At 35.3% G+C, this 20713-nt stretch overlaps 2 protein-coding genes across 4 annotated transcripts in view; one reads left to right on the top strand and one right to left on the bottom strand.

The window, feature by feature from the left end:
- The window catches only part of AIMP1 (aminoacyl tRNA synthetase complex interacting multifunctional protein 1), a 34454-nt gene extending 30890 nt beyond the window's left edge, over positions 1 to 3564 (bottom strand). The window contains exon 1 of one of the 3 annotated variants that reach the window (XM_063108277.1): positions 3501 to 3564. Coding sequence is in view for 2 of the 3 variants with exons in the window: in XM_063108274.1 (XP_062964344.1) it covers positions 3433 to 3452 (20 nt within the window). In the remaining variant the exon portion in view is untranslated. Of the gene's footprint in view, positions 1 to 3267; positions 3412 to 3432; positions 3454 to 3500 lie in introns of those variants that run through there. The other 2 variants (XM_063108274.1, XM_063108276.1) reach the window with 2 other exon arrangements.
- Positions 3565 to 8786: 5222 nt separating this feature from the next.
- The window catches only part of TBCK (TBC1 domain containing kinase), a 226077-nt gene continuing 214150 nt past the window's right edge, over positions 8787 to 20713 (top strand). The window contains exons 1-2 of the mRNA XM_063108114.1: positions 8787 to 8994; positions 20394 to 20466. Coding sequence (XP_062964184.1) covers positions 8802 to 8994; positions 20394 to 20466 — 266 coding nt within the window. The 5' untranslated portion in view covers positions 8787 to 8801. The remainder of the gene's footprint in view (positions 8995 to 20393; positions 20467 to 20713) is intronic.

The raw sequence follows: 20713 nt of genomic DNA, 5'->3' as shown, positions 1-20713 counted from the left end.
AACAATATGTATAATAACCAAGTATGTTAATTGTGTTTGAATAAGTCAAGACCTTTTCTTTTTCCTTTACTAAGTTAAAATAATAATAAACATATTTTTATGATAAAAGCTTTTGAAAAGTATTATCTAAATTATTCTGTCCCTTGACAGTAATTCTGTTCTTCTCAATGTGAATCTAACACATGATACCAAATACATAAATTCAGAGTACATCTCAATCATTAAAACACACACACGAGATTATTGTGATTCTTATCTTTCCTATCACTTCTCTTTACCTCAGTAATCTCTTGAGTAGTCCTCCTCACCCCATCTAAATTGCCTGTAAATTCTTTTAAATAGCAAATCCCCTGCCTCCCAACTCTCAACGTTATGAATTAATTATAAACAAGTTACTCCTTTGAAATCAAAGTTTCAGATACAGATTTTCTTGTCGTTTTTTTTTTTTTTTCGTGACCGGCACTCAGCCAGTGAGCGCACTGGTCATTTCTATATAGGATCCGAACCCGTGGCGGGAGCGTCGCCGCGCTCCCAGCGCAGCACTCTACCGAGTGCGCCACGGGCTCGGCCCTCAGATACAGATTTTCAATTTTACTTTACAGAATTGGAACTCTACAAAAATTTGGAGTGTCTCTCTACTTTTCAAAGTCTCTAATTTCACTATTTCAGTACTGCAATTAGGTAAAAATTTACGTTCTTATATACTATATTTCATAAAATCTAAGATGCCATCAAGTGTAAAACAGCTTCAATTATAAGATGCTCCATTATTTTATGAACCATTTTTTTAAAAATCATTGTTGATTAAACTGACCTAATGCTTTCTTATCAATTAGGCACATCCTATATTATTATTTACTGGAAGACCTCTTTAAAATTTAGTCCTGGGTTTTTATTTTATATCACTGTTTTTTTCCCCTGTGTTTGTGAATACACAATAACTTTTCATTTTAATGCTAAATCTTAATCTTCTAAAGGATACTTAAAATGAAAATAAAACTCAACAACCATACACCAACACTGCACACAACTCAGCTGAACTAATAACAATATTGTTATGACCAAGTGTGCATGAGCATGGGCAATGACAACTCTCACAATCACCAGTTAGTCTACAGTGATTTTTAAATGTCAATAACTTAAAAATATACACTATTTCAGAAATGTAAATATGAGAAAAATGCGTACACCAGAATTGATGAACTACAGTAATTTTAATCATTTTTTCTTTCTTCTCCTCCCTTCATCCCTATTCTTACCTTCCACACTTCTTTCTCCCATTTGCTTCACAATCTAATTGCCAAGTTAGATGCTCTAAAAGAACATCTTTGTTATAGTGTTAAGCAACATGGTGCCTTTTAGAACTAGGTCAGAATTCCTGCTAGGATTTAAAACGTGTCAAAAATCACATATGGCTTTAAAGAAAGGTAAACAATAAAATTAATTATACTGAGAACAATGCTTTTCAGATACTTAAAACATACAGCAGCAGCAACCAGCAGTAATTTCAAAGGTCTTTTATCAACCTTTGCCAAAACCTACAGAAGGAAGATCTAGAACTACTTTTTATAAAAGTTCATATTTATTCTTGATTGTTTTCCTTACCAGAGAGCCTTCTTTCCCTCTACTGATGAGGACACAGGGGGTCCTGGAGGGTTTAAAGGATGGCTACGAGAGGATGGTTATATAGGAGATTACAGAGTGGATGGCTCTGAGAGGACAGTCCATGTATTTCCAGATACTATGGCCATTAACACAAAAACTTTTCTCTCCAATAAAGTGTAAGTAAAATCTTAAAAAGGGGGTATGTCTATGCTTTCCACAATCCTCTTATCTCATAACAGGTTACCTGGTTCAAATTTTTTTTCAATAGGATTGAACAATCCCTTTCCACCCACAAAGGCAATCACCACTATCTTTCTCCCTTTTCTTATCCAAAACCACAGCTAATAATAGCTACTATTTTAATGAACTAGGCCCATTACATACCTTGCCATTTAACTTTTATAGTCTTGTAAGATATCATTCCCATATTCTAGACAGACCCAAAGAAATTATATGAATTGTCTAAGTACATAAAGTATTCAGATGGCTAAGCCATGATTTTAACTTGAGCCTGTAACTCTGAAACTCACACAATTCACTTCTAAACTGTCTTCTAAAGCCTAACTAAAGAAAATTAACCTGACATCCACAATACTCTTGCACATCTAAATTAAGTGCTGCAAAAATATGTCTAGTTTTTTCTTACCATCGGTAGTCAAACCACCATTATTTCTCTGGATTACTGCAAAAGCCTCCTAACTGGTCTCCTGTCTTCCACTCTGTCCTCCTTAGTCTATTCTTGATAGCAGCCCGACCACCTTAAAAGGAAGTCTGATCATATCACTCCGCTGTTCAAAACCCTCTAATGGCTTCCTATTTTTCTTAGAATAAATGTTAGATGCTCTCAAGACCCTTCATGACCTGTTCCTGCTCTCACTGATTTTGTCTTCAGCTTTAACCCCTTCACTCAACTCTAACCCACACCACAGGCTTCTTCGCTGTTCTGGCAAGTTTCTACTTCATGGCCTTAGCAATGGCTAGTCCCTCTACCTGAGAGCATTTCTGCCTGAGTGCACTAAGATAAGATACCTGCATGGTTAATTCTCTCACTTCTTTCATGTCTTTACTCAGTAAAGTCATCTTTCAGTGAGACCTTTCCTGGCCACACTAAAATTTTATCCTATACCCTCCTTCCTTGCTTTATAGTTTTTCTCTTCATTACTCATCGCGACCTAAAAATACGGTATGCTTTTATTTACTTTGTTTAGTATGTGTCTTTCTCAATAAAATGTGAGCTACGGAGAAATAGAAATTCTTGTCCGTTTTGTGCGTTGCTCTTTACCTAATGTCTAAAACGGTGCCTGGAATATAGTGGGCACTTAATAACTGTTTGCCAAATGAATGAATTCCTGTCTTCTCCCCTTTCCCCCACAAACACCCAAGTCCTTTGACACACGCATTCACATAAAAGTAAACATGCTTATGAAGCTTTCCCCCCCGCCCGTATCATCCTTTCCCTCGGCCCTGCATCCATTTCTCAAACTTGGCTCCTTCAAAAGGTCCCAAACTCTTCCGTTTTTCCTCGTGATAAGGTTGGTGCTGGTGCGAGTAGACTTCCCACTAGTACCCGTGGGCCAGGTCTTCTCTCCAGGAGGCAAGTAAGAGAAGAATACTACCACGATCTCAACACGCCTACTCCGGACCCTCCGCGACCCCACTCACATGAAGCGGTGGACAGAGGTTCAGTGGAAGCCTCAGCCTGCAGCAGGCAGGGACAGTCTCCAGTACCGATGGCACTGAGAAAGGGCCCAATAAGGTGTCTCTGATAAACGCCTGAATATTCCATAGATTCAACCCCACATTGTCATCCCCTTTCTGTTGGCAGACCTATTCGTCAGCCACACCATGGTCCCCGTTTTCCATTTCCTTTTTCAATATCGTCAACTCCCCCGCACCTCTTCCTCGAGCGCTACATTTCGTCTCCAGTTTGGGCAAACGGCAGGACGCCGGAAGTCTGGGTCTTTTCTCAGTGTTGCGTCGCCGAGGCTGTGAGGTCAGAAGAAACGGCCAGGCTGAGTCGAGGGTGGGGTAAAAGCCGGGAACTGTCAGTAGAGAGGGCCTGGCTCGCGCTCCTGGTCGGGTTCCGGGAAGGGAACCTAGGCTGACTTGGCTCACAGGCAAAGGGCCGTCTCTGAGCTCCCGGCGTTCCAGGAGCAGCCTCCTGAAATGCAGGGCCTGGTGCACTAAACAGTAGCGGCAGCACCAGCCACAGTAACAGCGCTGAGGGCCCTGTATAGAAGCTCCATAACCCTTGTCTTTGTGCCCGCCTGCGTCCCAGACTCAGAGGCAGGTATTCGGGTGTCCCAGTTTTCTGTGTCGTAGTCGATCGGGCCTGGGGGAGGTAGAGGAATATCAGGTACGGCGAGTGGCTCCTATGTCGGCAGAGAGAGATGGAGCGGAGCTGTGGAGCTGTTTGCTCATCCCTAGCTACAGCCCACCCTCCCCCTAAATCACACGCTCACCTGAGTCTTTGGTATCTGTAGGCAACTCTTGAAAGTAACCACTGTATCACTGCTTCAAAGGAAAGTTTGAAGAGGAGGTTAGATAATCTGGAATGTGCCCCTCCATTATTCACCGTAGATGCGGTCTTTTGCTTTGGTTTGTTTCTGGTTTTCAAGGTTTAGTCAATTGTCGAAGTTGTAACACCCCTTTGAGCAGTAGGAGAAAGTGAGGCAATGGAAGGGAATCACTTTAGAATTTTCAGTGGTTGCTTTATCTATTTGGGAAAGAAAGATACTTTCTTGAGAGAAGATATATAAAATAGATGAATTCGCATCATTTGTCCGCTGAAAAAATGTGAAAACTGTTTTATTCATGATAAAATCATCTTTTGCACTGTTTTTGACTTTTTGCCCCCATATGAGTCGTTTAACTCCAAGTTCTTTGAAGGCAGAGCTTCTGTCTTGTTCACTGTCGTTGGCTCAGCAGCTGGAAAAACATCTGACTTAAAATAGGAGCTTCAAAATATTTGTTGAATTAATTAATTTTCAAACCCAAGTGCTTGCATTGTTGTTTTCCTCATCTAACCTCTCACCTCAACGGGTTTCTTCACTAGCTTTCTTCCATTCACCAAGTGTAGGCAAACGTGTGTATTTTTTGTGTAAGCACCCATCTAAGAGGTAGTTGAAATACATTACTGATTAAATGTTTTATGCTAATTAGTATTTTATCTTTTTTGAATTATTTGCATTTTATTTATTTGGCTTTTTGATTTTCAGTTGTGTGAGTGATAGAGGCATCTAATTGAAAATCAAATAGTACAGTGTAGTAGGACTGAATCATAAAATGCAACAGTTTACTGTCTCACCCTTCCTACTCTCAGTCCTGTTCTTCTGAGATAACCATTTTTAACCTTTTCTAATTTTAGGTCTGTATGTTGAATAATAAGTTAAACTGCTAATTCGTTTTCTGTTGGCTGCTTATGATAACCCATATCATCCACAACCTCTCTTTTTCTCCAAATTTTGAAATAGTTATAATCACAACTTTTAGTTTTCATGTTGTTTACTTTATAATACTAATTAATATATTTAAGCTCTACTTTTTTCACGTAAACTTTTGAAAATATATTTGACTCCTTATTTAGTAAAATGAGAAAAGTAATGATTTACTTTTTCATTTATCAAAGCAGAAACCACATCTTGGGTAAGTACCTAGTAGGAGTGAAATTTCTGAGTCATAAGTTATTTTGAGTCGTAATTTTAACTTTAGGAAAGTTTTCCAAATATTTTCCAAAGTTCCTGTGCCATTTTACACTCCCACCAGCAATATATCAGAGCTCCATTTCCACATTTTTCTCAACACTTGCTATTGCCAGTCATTTTAATTGTAGTCTAGTCATTCTGTTCGAAGTGAAAGGTATGTTGTTGGGGTTTTAATTTGCATTTCCCTGTGATTAATGGTATTGAACACTTTTTCTTGTGCTTATTGTCAGTGTGTATGCCTTCTTTTGTGAAAACATATGTTTATGACTTTTACCTATTTATGTATTGGCATGTTGCTTTTTTATTATTATTGGGTTGTAGGAATTCTTTATAGATTCTGGATACAAGTCTACCATCGTATATACACAAACACACACATATTTAATAAGAAGGTCATATATATACATAATGTCATACATGTATAGATAAGTAGATATAACTAATATTTCCCTTATCTTTGGCTTGAATTTTCATTTTCTCAAGGGGACTTTTGACGTGTAGATGTTTCTAATTGTGATGAAGTCCACTTTATCAAATTTGTCTTTTATGGTTAGTGTTTTTTGTATCCTGCCCAAGAAATCTTTGCCTAGCCTTAAATTGTAAAGTTTTTTTTTTATGTTTTCTTTTAGAAGACTAACAGTTTTAACTTTTACATTTAGGCCTATGCTTCATCTCAGATTTTTGTGGATGTATCGGTAAGGATTGAGAATTTTTTTTTTTTTTTCTATATGGATATCTTGCCAGGACCAAAAAGACCATGCTTTCCCTGTTGAGTTCCTTCACCTTTATTAAAAATCAGTTCATTCTATTTATAAATTTTTAAATTATGAAATATGTAGTATATAACACACACACATAAGTAAGGGTACTTCAAAAAGTTCATGGAAAGAGTCATATTATCTTTCAATCTTATTTTTCCATGAACCTTTTTAGGTACCCTCATATAGGTAGATATAGCAGACTATGGAAATTATGAAACGTAATAATAACATGAACACCCATTAACTCACAAACTAATAGCTAGACTATTACTCAACATTTTTAATTTTGAAGCTTCTTATGAGTTCTTCCCTAATCTCATCACTGCTTTTCATCCAGTGGCAACCCTATCCGGAGGGGAGTGTGTGTGGTTTTTTTTTTTTTTTTCTTTTTTCCTCATTCCCTTACTCATTGAATATATTCTTACTATATGAGTATATGTAACTATTCCAGAATTATTTGTTTCTTTTTCCTTTTTGAGTTTAACGAAACTAGTGTAAGTTTTGTGTGACTTTTTTTCCATTCAACACTATATTTCCAAGACTCATCTATGTTGTTAAATGCTGCTATAGTTTACTTACCCTCCATCCTGTATATTCTAACACTATTTATTTAACCATTCATCTGCCACTGGACATTTAAGTTGTCTCCACTTTGGTGATGTTAGGAACAATACTGCCCTGATCTTTCTTGTACAAATCCCCTTGTGTATGTATACAGGAGTTTCTGCAGGAATGTAATAGCGAGATAGCATCAAACTGTTTTCTGACATGACCGTACCAATTTACACTCCCATTTACAGTAAATGAGAGGCTCTATTTTTCCACATCTTCCTAACATTATGTGTTATCACATTTCTTAATTTTTACTGTCTGGTGGGTATAAATTCTCACGTGGTATTAATAAGCATTCCTTAATTATTAAGGAGGTTTATCTTCTCATGTGTCTATTGGCCATTCTTCTTTATTCTTTCGTGAAATATGTTTTTCGTAGCCTCTTGTTTTATATAATGAATACAATATCTTTTCAAATCTCTCTAAATATATTAGAGTTGGTTTTTGTTTTGTTTTTTCATAGCATTATCATCATCATCATCATCATCATCATCATCATCATTATCATCATCTTACATGTGGCTGGCTGGTTCAAGGATCTATCTGAACCCTTGACTTTGGTGTTATCAGCACCGTATCATAAATTATTTTAATTGCGTCCTAGCCAGATTTTGGGGGTTTACTTCATTTTTTGCCGTTTATACTATAGTCTTTCCTCAGCTATCTGGTGATTCCCAGATAGTTCATTATTTAAGAGTTAAGTAAGGCTGTCTGGGAGCCATGTTATATGGACAGGCACACTTTGTTCTAGGATAGCTGGGTGAATCTTAACTGGGGTCCTACAGATTCCAGAAGTAAGAGGAGTTTGTTTTCCTCACCAGTGCCCATACAAGCCACTGTAATCCTCAGACAGTTTGTTCTTGAGGGAATAACCTTATCTCTCTCTCTCTCTTTTTTTTTTTTTTTGCTTAGAGAGTAACTAACTGTCCATGTTGGTGACAGAGTTGACTCTTCTATTCTTCAACACTACCACCCTTCCAATTTCAAACCTTCTAACTACCATTGTTTCTGCCTTCTCTTCATGTGAAGCCTCTGTATCTGAAGAGGCTAAGCAAACCTCTTGACTGTCATGGGTTGTGGCTTCCTACTGTCTATTTTTTGTGACAATACTGTTCTGTAAGCATTTAGGTTTACAGGAGTTTCTTGAAATCTTTTATCAGCTGATAGCTCTTTTCTCTTCTCTTTCTTGTTAGGGGTTTGAATGTTTTAAAACATTCAGACATAAAGAAACTAGTCTTTTGAGTTGAAATTCCAGCATATTTACTGTAAAAGCTGAGAAGGAAAGAATGCTGTGCTTAACAAATGGAATGTCTTTTTAGTGAGACACGTGGGTAAGAGAGATTTTATGTGGGGGGACTTTTTTGTCATGGTTGTCTTAATGTGATTCAGATTGATTTGGAGCAAGTTTCTTAATCTCCAGATTCTCCATTACATAACTCTAGGACACTTTATTTTGAATTCAATGCAAATAGCACCCCTCATGCTTTCCACATAGAATAACTATCTTTAAACTGGAGGCAGAAACATCTATCAGGATTGTTGAGGGGATTAAAGCAGATCATGTATGTAAAACACCTAGACATAAATGAAAATTGATAAGTATTTCATTAAAATTATAGAGCCTTCTACTGTCAAGTTTAATTTTTGCTACTGTTAATAAGGTCCTTCATTATTTAGTTTCTGGTTGGTATCTATACTCGAATTTCCTTTTTCCTAACTTCCCTCACTGTGTAAGAAGGAAAGGTTCTTAATAGTATGTGAGTTATTCACACTTAAGTAAAAAGACCCTTTTTGATATGAATATGCAATAACAAACTTCTTCTACTTTTAAAGCTGTCAGTCGTAACTGAAGATGGAATGTTCTATCTTTTCCTTTTTGTGCCATTGAAAATCTTTGAATTTCTTATAGAGCTGCAATATAAATTTATGTTTGGGTGTTTTTTTCCTCTAATAGTATGTTAGAATTTTTTAACTTTGATATTCTTTACCTTGAAGTTTTCAGATTGGCATTTTCCTCTTAGTCAGATATTATGAATCCTGTTTAAGGTGAGAAAATACTGGCTTAATCATAAAATTATCTCCTTTTCCAGGTCATATTAGAAAATCTAAGACTCCAAAAATGTTTCCCTTGGAGGATGCCGAAATAGGTGCCTTTACCTTTTTTGCCTCTGCTCTGCCACACGATGTTTGTGGAAGCAATGGGCTTCCTCTCACACCAAATTCCATCAAGATTTTAGGTCGCTTTCAAATCCTTAAGACCATCACCCATCCCAGACTGTGCCAGTATGTGGATATTTCTAGAGGAAAGCATGGTGAGTTCTGGTTTTTTTTCCCCCTCTATTTTGTGTTCTCCTCTTTGTTACCCTGACTATACTGTAAATATACAGAAATATATAAAGAAATCAGTTGTGCACATCCTTTCTCCCTCTCCCTCTCTTTCTCTCTCTCTCTTTCTCTCCCTTTCTCTCCCTTTTTCTCTGTCTCATGTACTTCTCCATTTATTTTCAAATCTTCCAGATAAAATCCAAACTCTTTACCAGGCTATTGCATGCAAAATACTTCATGATCTAGTCCCTGCTATCCTCTTTACATGAATTTCTCGGTATTTCTACTGCTTTAACCCTTCACTCCAGCCAAGTTGAGTTGCTTGAGTTTTCTTGATTATACCATGGCCCTTCTGCATATGTCCTTGCTTTTCTACTTTGCTATTTTCTCTCCTGGATTATGCTATTCTCTATTCCCTGCAATCTGAGCCAAATTCTTTTCCTAGATTTTTTTATAGCTTTTATTATATTTTATTAGTAGTATTTAATTTATCTCTTCTGAGGATTCTTAGTTCTTGAGGATAAGGACTTTTACCTGTGACCTCAGAGCACAGAGGAGGCACTCAATAAATAATTTGCTGAGTGAATGAATGAATGAACGACTACAGTTGCATGGTTAATATTTCTCAGATCTGAAAATTAAGATTTTTAATTTTCTCTTTCAGGGAAACTGTCTATTCAGTAAAGTGTTTCCCATCTGTAAGAAGGAGATGAAGTTCTTATGTTAGAAACTTTAGAATTATCTGTTGGAATGTACTTCATGATTGAAAATAATTTTGGTTAATTCATTTCAAATGAAAAGGAGTCCCTAGTTTTTTTGTTTGTTTGCTTATTTTGAGCTGCACTAGTCTTTTCATATAGGATTCTATTTAGAGAACTAAAACAGAAAAGTTGAACCCTATTGGTTAAAAACTCAGTGGTTCGCCAGGAGGATGTTTACTGCCTTTTTAGTAGTATAATCAGGTTCTTCCATACTGCACTAAAGATGTTTATGGTGGCAATACTTTTAAATATTTTAGAATTATTTTTCAGAGCTTAATTACAGGCTGAGGTTCGATTTCTTAAGGTTATTTTAAATGCATTTCACTGAAATGTATTTAATTTTTCTGACATAAAATAATTTGGGGATATAAAAAAATATGTGAAAGTGAACACTAGATACTTGCTGATATTCAGTTGTTTTTCTTCTATAAAAATGGCAGTTTCATGCATTTCAACCTAATATAAAAGATCCTCATAAAAATTACATTTTCTTTATTGTCTTGCAAAAAAATAGGTTAAACTATACTTTCAAGTTGTCTGGTTTATTTCTTAAAAATATTTGCTCTGGGCCGAGCCCGTGGCACACTCGGTTCGTGCGACGCTGGGAGCGCAGCAATGCTCCCGCCGCGGGTTCGGATCCTATGTAGGAATGACCGGTGCACTCACTGGCTGAGTGCCGGTCACGAAAACGACACACACACAAAAATATTTGCTCTGAGAATACTTATGTTTTGTAGTTTTTGAGTAGAAAATGTTTTTTGTAATGATGATTATTAATGGTTAATATTTATTTTTCATTATGTATCAGGAAATAGTCTAAATGTTTAACATATTTTAATTAACTTTATCTTCATAACATTATTATGACATAGGAACTATTACTCTGTTAATTTTACAGGTGAGGAAATTGAGGCACAGAGCAATTAAATAACTAATCCAAAGTTACACAAAGGAATGTAATGAAAGGTGAAATATAAATACATTTTATTATTTTCTTAAAGATTTTAAAAGTTGCAATAAGTCTATAATAGTGCAAATATCAACATCATTCTACTAATCAGTGCTATTCAGTGCCTTAAATACTTGGAACGCTACCACATATATCCAGTGCCCTCAATATTTGTATGTTGGTTAAGTGGCTTAGTGAGAGACATGGGAAAAAGAGTGGTAAAAAGAAGTAATCGTTCAGCAGATGATAAAAAATTTGGTTTTTCATATTTGTATATGTTTACACACATACAGATATGTTAAAGTATACATTCTTTTATTGGGACTTCTTTTACTGTGTAAGGTTGCCTTTGATGGATTGATTCAGCAAACATTAGAAAATGCCTACCATGTTTGGCCTAACTTTCAAGCAAGAATATGGATGGTGCCATATTGGGGCTTTAAATGCCTCTCTCCATAGGGAGCTAATATGGAGGAAAAAGCTGATAGAAAGTGTATTAGTCCATTTATGTTGCTTTTAACAAAGTACACAGAACTGGGTAATTTATAAGAAAATGAAATTTATTGCTTACAGTTTATGAGGCTGGGAAGTCCAAAGTCCATCTGGTGGTGGCAACAGCAACCCAGGGGTCTCACGTTGCAAGATGGTGGAAGCAGAGAGAGCAGAGAGAGCAAGAGAGAGAGAAAGACTCTCTTCTTTTAAAGCCCTCAGAACCATGCCACTGACCACCGTTTTTAATCCATTCACTACTGCAGAGTCCTACAATCCAATCATCTCTTCAAGGATCCACTTTTTAATTACCATAATAGGATTTCCCACCCTCTTAACTGTCACAGTGGGGGCTAAGTTTCTAAAGCATAAAACTTGGGGTACACAATTTAAGCTTCAGGGAGTTTTGGAAGGACATAACTCAATCCACTACAGAAAGCTAGCTTTAAAGCAAAAATTGTGAAGACTCTGATGAGTTGAAGATATGTTGAGGAACCAGTCTTTCAATGGCCACTGTGGTATTTCTTACATTCTGCTTTGGCATTCATAATCCCTGTTCCCTGGGATTACAATACTTTAATAGACTCTTTCCTGATATTATTGCTGTCCTTATGGTAGGTGCCGAATATATGAAGATTAATAAGTCAGGATTCCAGTTCCCAAGTAAGCTCCAGAAATAGTAGAGGAGAAGAATACAGTCATGGTTATTATATAGTAACAGTTGTTATAATAGAGGATATATAAAGTGCTCTGTCATGGGAGTACAAAGGAAAGGATTTTTCTGCACTGAAAAATACTGATGTTAATCAAACTCCTGTATGGAAAGTTTTGGTGGGATAAAGGATTTTAGAACACAGAGGAATGTCTCTTCTGTCTGTAAAGTTTTTTTTGCTTATATTTATTCATTTTGATGGTACTGATAGTCTAAAAGGATTAATGGATTTTCAAAAGATGTTCTGGCCTTTTATTGTTGATACATTCCAAAAAATAAAATCTTAATTTTATTATTAATTAATCATTCTTATTTTTAAAAGAAAACTACATTTCTTGATTAATTATTTTCTTTCTTTTTTCCAGAAAGAATTTGAGACAAATCTCATACATACATAAATATTTTACATGTATATATAGTACATGAAAGAAAAATATATAATCAATATGGGGATGTAGGAAAGGAAAAACTCTTTCTCTTCCTTCATAGGTTCAGTATCTGGGGCCTACAAATCAAACCAATACACAGGAGGAAAAAAAACAGATTTAATTACATGTGTATACTCAGGACTTCACAAAGAAATGTGACTCAAGGGGGTGGTCTTTATATATACCTTTGTTACATACCATCTTCACAAAGGGTGATGAAATGTGGAGAAGAGCCTAGGCAAAGGAAAAGAGGTTTGGGACTTCTTGCGGGGGAGTTAGGAGAAGATGACTGGGACACATATGGTAAATAAGAGTTATTTAGTAAGGTTTATTATGTAGATAAGAGTCATTCTCCTCTTCTTTGTATGGGAGAGGAGAACATCTTTACAAATGAACATTTCTGTCACCTCTATATAGGGAAATTTATGTCTTGCTTTTAGACAGAAAGGAGGGTAGAGAGATAATTGCCTTCAGCTCAAAACAGTCCTTCTGCCAAAATGGCATATTTTGGGATGGCATACTCTAATTCCCTTCATGAAGAAAGGAAAAAAAGTTAGAATAAGATATAAGGTTAGTAATATTAATGAATATATAGTTTCTTCAGGGACTCTATAAGTTTGTTTGTAAACTTCTTATCAGTCAGGACAAAGAAAGAAATCCAACTGCTTCAAATTACTTGTATAATGCGTTAACATATTTAGAAATTTATTGCTAGATATTTACTAAATCCGGAAAATGATCAATTGAAGGTTTTGTAGTGTTCATACAATCAGTTGTCCAAGTGAAGTATGGGGACATTGGTAAAGAAACTTCTTTGGTATGGGGATCTGAGATCTCCTATGTGTGTTATTATGGGTAGTGTTCTTAACACATTTGGCTAAGTTTGCCTTATTGCTTTTTTTGTGTGTTGATCTCTGATGTGAGAAGTCTCTGTAGCTTCTTGTCCCAATTTTTTGGTGGGTGAACATCTAAGAAAAGTAAATTTGATAGTTTAAAATAACAGCTATTAACCCAGGAGCTACAGGGGCCTATAAATGGGCTTTAGGGTCTGTGAGCCCCTCAAAATTATGTATAAAAGTGTGTGCATATGTGTATGTATGTGTGTGCACATGCATTTTCTGAGTAATGAGTCTATAGTTTTTAAAAGATTCTCAGAAAGGTTTCCTAATGTAAAGTAAGGGTTTAAAAGCATCGATATAAAGTGTCAAGGGGTATGGAGAGATTATCATCTTTATTTAAAGACAAACTTGAGAAGTTCTAATGTAGAATCCCATACTTTCCCAAGTTGATTTGGAACCTACTTAGTGTTTGTACCATATTACATATTTACCATTCGTGAGACCCACAGTCAGGGCCACCATAAAAGGGTTTTGCTGTTTGCATACTGCATGAAAGCTTCCGGCTAATGGAGTAAGTGAGAACTGAAATCTGATTCTCTCTAATTTATTCTTTTTCTAATTTGCTTAAGGATAACCGTGAAGACAAGTAATAACTATACCTACAGTAGACAGTAGATAGCTCCAGCCATTTGCCAAAAGCCCAGAAAAGAACTTTTGGCAACTTTGTTGTAAAAAAAATACTGTTTGCTCATTTTATTTGTTAAGTGGCTTCAGTGACATTAACTAGATGTTTAAAAATTATGGGGGTCATTTGGGGTTTTTTATATCACCAATTAGTAGATATTGTCAATCCCTGCATACTTCAACACTCACCCCTAATCCAGTTACAGATTCTAAAGAATTTCCAATTGTACGGTTGGCCCAGTTGCAAAACCACTGCAAACAAAGCTTGGCAGTGTAAGTGGATCCTCATTATTATCTGTGGCTGGTGACCATATTTAGTTTTGCTGGTTTACAACTGCAAATTTGGAGTAGGCTTATCTTCCTAAACCCTCACTGCTTTGCTTAGTTTTTAGGGGTTCATTTTTATTTCCTAACGTGCCCTTTGTTTCCTCCCACTATATTGTATCTGGAAACCTATCTGGAGCTTCACTTCATATAGTTGGATTCTTGCCCCTGATCAGTTTTCCCTAGGCTTCCTTTTCTCTGGATAATTGACTCAATAGTCCTAAATATTTCTTGAACTCCTTCTTTTCCTTCCTCTACCTAAATGGGTCTCTGTAAACATGGAACTAGGAACTGCCTTACAGCAGAATCCCTTCTAGGGAGCACTCTTGCTAACCTTGCATATGAACCTTCTTTTTGGTATTCATTGTCAGATTGAAACTGATCCCCTTAGACCCTGTAATCTGTTCTACTGGTTGTTGTTCTTTAAAGCCAGCTTAACATTCTGGTTAGTCCCCTTAGCCCCAAACACCATATTGCTATTTACTCTGCTTTCCCTACATGCCTTGCTCCAAGATCTCAGTAGCCCTCTCTCCTAGGGTAACATAGGTCATGGATATGTATAAAATTCATATATTTTAAGTCTGGCTGCCTAGAATGAAAATATCAATGATTATGAAAAGGCTTGGGAATTTGATCATCTTGTCTATATTGGGAGTGTTCAATGCCCTGAAAAGTTGTATGCATGAGGAGTAAATAACTGAATTAGAATAAGTATTTATGTAAAGGTCTGTTTGTTTCAAAGCCTCCCAGTCATTTCATTTGTTTAGTTTGAAAAATTTAAAGTTTTATTCAACAGTCTCTCCTTAGTGAACAGCACATATTAGTCAATGGTGTAATACCGCATGATTTTCGTTTGAGCTCCACTTAGTTGTCACCTCAAAGAATTCTGATTTGGGTCCCACCATTCCTCCTTCTTATTTGGAGTTATATGTGACATGTGGTCTGTTTTAGTAACATGTTTTCACATGTTTAGTTAGCTTAGGAATCAGGCTTTCACTGTTTTCTATAGATCATTCAAAACTGATTCAAAATATTTTCTTGCTAACTCAGTAGGATGAAGTATTTCATCTCAAGAACAGTAGACATTTTATTAGAATTTGAGAACTTGGTTTATTTTTAAAAAGTCGAGAATTAGAAAAAGTCAATAAAGCATGAAAATACTTGTTAATGAATGTAATCTTTTTCTTTTGAGCTTGAAATTTCAGCAGTGTTTAGAAACAGAGTGAAGATTATAAATGGTAACACATCCCTTTTTATTTGGTATTAATTATCCAGAAATCTTTCAGTGATTGCTGATGAACTCAAGAATAAAATTACTTTAACTATTTATTTTAATGATTCAGGTAGAGAATAATGGAATTATTAATAAATTAAAATAATTTATTTTATATCTCTAGTATATAACTTTTAACCTAACTGTTTTCATCAGTAGGGGTTTCATCAGAGAAACAGAATCAGTGGCATATATATTTCGATATGTATATATATCAAGAGATTAATTGCTAGGAATTGGCATGCGTGGTTGTGATTGTGGGGACTGGCTAGGCAAGTTCAGTTTGAAATCCATAGGGCAGGCCATCAAGAAGCACAAGCCAAACTCTTGGGCAGGTGCTGGAGCTGCAGTCCATGAGCAGAATTTATTCTTCTTCAGGGAACCCTCAATTTTGTTCGTAAGACTGTTCAACTGATTTAATCAGGATCACCCACATTATCTAGGCTAATTTTCCTACTTAAAGTAAACTGGTTTTAGACTTTATTTACAAAATATCTTCACAGCCACATCTAGATAGTGTTAGATTAAATAACTGGATCACTCATAACTGGGAACTGAATTCATAAATAAACAAATGAACAATAAAGAGAGAGAGAAATAATAAGTTCAACAATAATATGTTGAACTTTTAGAAAACTACAGGTGGAAAAAGGGAGTGGGGAGGGCAGGGGAATAATGAGGAATTGGTCAGTGGACACAAAGAGTGATTGTGTATTGTAATGATGAGTAAGCTAACTATCCTGATCTAACCATCATACATTGTACACAATTATTGAAAATCAATGTTGTACCCCATATGTATATATAATGTTATCTAAGAAAAGAAAAAGGAAGTTATATAAAAGTAGAAGAATAATTTACTTCACTGAAAATTTAATCACAATATTCTAGAGTGGATCACACATTGTAAACTAATCAATGCAAACTAATAAAGGCAATAATTTTCTTTGTCACGCAAAAATACAAATAAATAAATAAATAAATAAATAAATGGGGACTATAGCCTAGCCAAGTTGACTCATAAAACTGACTGTCACAGTGTCCTAGTACTAATACTGTTTTTTAAGCACAGTAAAATATTTATATATTTATATAAACATTTATTTAAATGTAGCATTTTAAAGGTGATGAGTTAGTCTCAATTTTTACCATGAATAACAAAAGAATGATGCAGAAACTGTATTCTAATAACCCTATATATTATTTTAAGACATTCACAATTCATCTATCTAAATTTAAAAAACATGCCTTAAAAAAATATTTCTTCCCCCCCCCCATTACACTTCTCTATTATCTTTCTTACTTAATTTTGTACTTTCTTTAGTTTCTTAGCATTGACTTAAAACACACAGTTCAGGCTAGACCTGCTACATGGTATCTGGCAGTCATCAAATTTTTGTTAGAAGTAAGATTATTTCACAGTTCTTATGTGTTCTACTCTTCAAAGTTCATCTTAATGTCACATTTGTATTTTATAAATAATGTCACTATATCTCTGATTTATATTTGACACATTATGATTTCCAAATATTTTATTCTGTGAGACTATATGATTCTCAAATATTTTATTCTGTGATACTGTATTGTTTTTATAACAAACAGAAGTTACTTTCAAACAGTGGTCCAGAGTTTCAGAATGAAGACTCTCTAATGATTTCTTGAAAAAACTGGTTCATGTTGGAAACATTGTTTTTGTATATACTCCATTACCTCTGGGAGAAACTTTGATATTTTGCCAAGGATTATGGCTCAGCAGTTTTAAAACAATGCTTAAAAGTTCCATAGAATCTTTAGTTTTAGCAAAGATTGGTTTATGATATTTTGAAACAGTTATTAAAAGAAGCCTGACAAATTTTAGTCTAGTGCCAGACACTTTGGAAATCTCCTACAGATACAGAGACTTATGAATATGCAATTTGAAATAATTAATGGCACATGCACATTGTAATAAATTTTGATGTTTTTGTTTTATAAATGCAGCTGAGGTATTATTATACGTAGTTTACAGCAAAAGCATGTAATTTTCTACACAGGACAGATCTGTGTAGATAATGACTGCCATTTTTATGAGGTTCTTTTCTAATGGCCGCATCATGCCTTTGTTCAAGTTAATTCATTTAGTACGTGTCTATATGTTTAAGTGACATTCTAGACACTGGTGATGCACTACCGATCAAGACCAACATCCTTCCTGTCATCACAAAATGTAGTATCAAATACAGAAGAAATTAAGTAAAAATGTATACAAATCCTTAGAGTTGAAACAGTGCTACAAAAGAAAAGTACAATGTAGAATAGAGTATATTACAGGCGTAGTGAATCGATTTTGAGGGATGAGAAAAGTGTTCCTTGAAGAAGTCATATTTACCTGGGGCCTGAAGAATGAATAATAATAAAAGGTAACACTTGATAGTGCTTGCGTGTGCTGGACACTATTCTAGGTCCATGTTACCTGTGAACTCATTTCATCCTCACAACAACCCTATGAGGTAGGTGCGATTGTTTTCTTCATCTTACACAAGAAGAAACTGGCATAGAAAGGTTAGCAAACTTCCCTGTGGTCACATAGTAAAAACTGGGATTTGAGCCCAAACAAAATAGTCAGTGCTCTTAAACAGTATGTTACATGTTAGGAGTTAACTGGGCAAAGAGAATAGGGAAGTCATTTCAGGCAATGTGAACCCATGGAACCTAAGTTCCCTAAGGCAGGAAGGGAGAAGGAAGACCAGTGTAGATGAAAGTTGGTAACTGAAGATAAAATGACAGAAGATGAAGCTAGAGAGAGAGGGAGTTCCATATTCAGATTTATTATTATTATTATTTAATCACTTGGACGTTAATGTGAAAATGGGTTAGAGAAGAATAAGAGTTAATGTGAGAACATCAGTTAGGTGACTGTTCCAGTAATCTAATGAGATAATGCTGGTTTGGACCCAGATTGTGGCAGATGGAGCAAACTATATAGATTCTGGAAATACTTGGGAGATAGAAATAGCATGACTCTTGATTCTTAAAAGGGAGATTATTCCTAAGTTTCTAGCTAGAGCAGCTGGCTGGATAGAGGTACCATTTACTTTTGAAATAGTCCTAAAGGTAACAGACTTGGAGAGCAAACTAGAAATTCAGTTTTGGTTCTCTTGAGTTTGAGGTGACTTTTAAATTAGAGCAAAAAGTTGGCTATAAAAGACTAGTTCAGAAGAGGGTTCTATGCTTGATATAAAATTTGAGAGTTTTTCAGACGTGGGAGTAAATAAGTAAGATGACCCAGAATTAAAGCTGGAGGAACTGGGAGCATTTTAATTTTGAGAGAAGAGCCTACACAGTAGATTGAGGGAAGTGAGCCAGATAGTTGTGGGAAAACTGACAAAAATGTGGCAAGATGAAAAGCAAAGGAATACAGTCTTCTGATTTGGTGTTCTGTTAGTATCTGCTTCTTCCTTTAAGAATTTCACAGTTGTACTAAATTGCTTAGAGTTCAGCTTTGCATGCTGTTTTCTTTATTGAGTGAAGAACTTGATGTTTTATCTCATTGTTTTCTTTCCTTTTTTTTTTTCCTTTTTTTCTTTTTTCTTATTCAGTATTCTTTCAAATTTAACTTTCTTTAAGTTTTAGTTAAATATTCCTGTTAAACTTGCTCTTTAACTTCATCTTCTGCTATTTAATTTTCTTTCTACTCAGTTGGAATCTTTCATCCAAAAGTGATAGCTTTCTTTTATAGCATTTAAAATTTCTGTGTTTCAGATCATTCTATATAATGCCACCACCTTAGACAGTTTCAACCTCCAAGATATCCAAGATAGTACGTTGCCCTCACATCTCACATGAATGTGCCTGTCCTCCATTGTTCTTCATCTCTACTCCCACCTGCAAGACCATACCTTGAACAAGTTGTTACTGAGAATTATTCCATACACTGGATCTCCTATGAACTTCCCTTTTCGCATCTTCTGCTGTTTCTTTTTCCCACCTTTGCTACTTCATTTTGATCAAACCTTCTCTTCATTATTATCAGTATTCACAACCTCTTTGCACCTTTACTTCTTCCTCTTGTCTCAGTCTGTCACTGTTTTTGTATTAATCTTCTTTCTTATCTAACTCAGAACCCATTTTGCATAGATATTCACAACACCACATTTTTTTTAAGCCAAACTCTTGAAATAGCCTTATCAAATCCTCAACAACTTATAAAGCCAGTTGCACTTTTCTTTTGTTCCTCTTAGATTAATTCATTTAGCAAAAACATTGATCTGCTACTGTGTCAGACATGTTAGTCACTAAGGATAATGAATGACAAAAAAAAGGTATGGGTTGGCCCTCAGAACTGTGCTTTCTTAGATAGTTGATTTGTTGGAAAATAAAAATTACATCATGATATCGATTATATTTATCATCATTTTATATTATTTAATCTCAGCAGGCCCCATGATGTTGCAGACTAATTCCAAGTTGATTTTCTATTCTTCCCTTATAGTCATAATTCAAAACATTTCTACTTTTCTCAAGTTCTGAACTCAATTTCAAAGACCTGGTGTTTAAACCAGACTGTCAAAGCAATCTGTACCTATATTCCCAATTTCCCTTTCCCTTCAAAGTTTCTTTATATCTTTATTCAGTCTTTTACTTCTTCTGGTCTGTGTCAGAAGGATCACTTCTTTTTTCCCAAGGTCAACTTTTCTATCTGTTTTTCCTGATGCACACAAGAGAAACTCTAGAGAAAATACAAGATGAAAAAGAATTGTTATTTAATGTTTAATATTTATTAGACAGTTATCCTATTATTCTGTATACTTGGTAATGATATAGTGAAAAGCTCTTTTAAAAATGTTATTTGTATGATAGTTGATATCTTCCTTGATCCCATATATTATTTTGTTATTAAAATGTTGTGCTTATCAAATATGTAATGGATTTGCTTTGTTTTACTCAGAAAGACTGGTGGTGGTGGCTGAACACTGTGAACGGAGTCTGGAAGACTTGCTTCGAGAAAGAAAACCCATGAGGTACTGTATAATATCAGGATAATTAAATGAAAAGCAGAAATTGGCAAACAAAAAGCATTTTACCTAGACACTGCAAGTTTTTGGTTTCTTCTGTTACTTCTTTAGTGATAAAATCTGCAAATTTTCATTTTCGGAAATTGAATTCATAGGATACATGGAAATTCCATATTAGCATTGTCCAGTGTTCAACTCTTGCGAGGTAGCCTTTCTCCAAAGTATTTGACAAAGGATATATAGCAAAATACTT

Source organism: Cynocephalus volans, chromosome 9, assembly GCF_027409185.1.
Source record: "Cynocephalus volans isolate mCynVol1 chromosome 9, mCynVol1.pri, whole genome shotgun sequence".
In the NCBI taxonomy this organism is placed as follows: Eukaryota; Metazoa; Chordata; class Mammalia; order Dermoptera; family Cynocephalidae; genus Cynocephalus; species Cynocephalus volans.
This window is presented reverse-complemented; position numbering and strand designations above follow the sequence as displayed.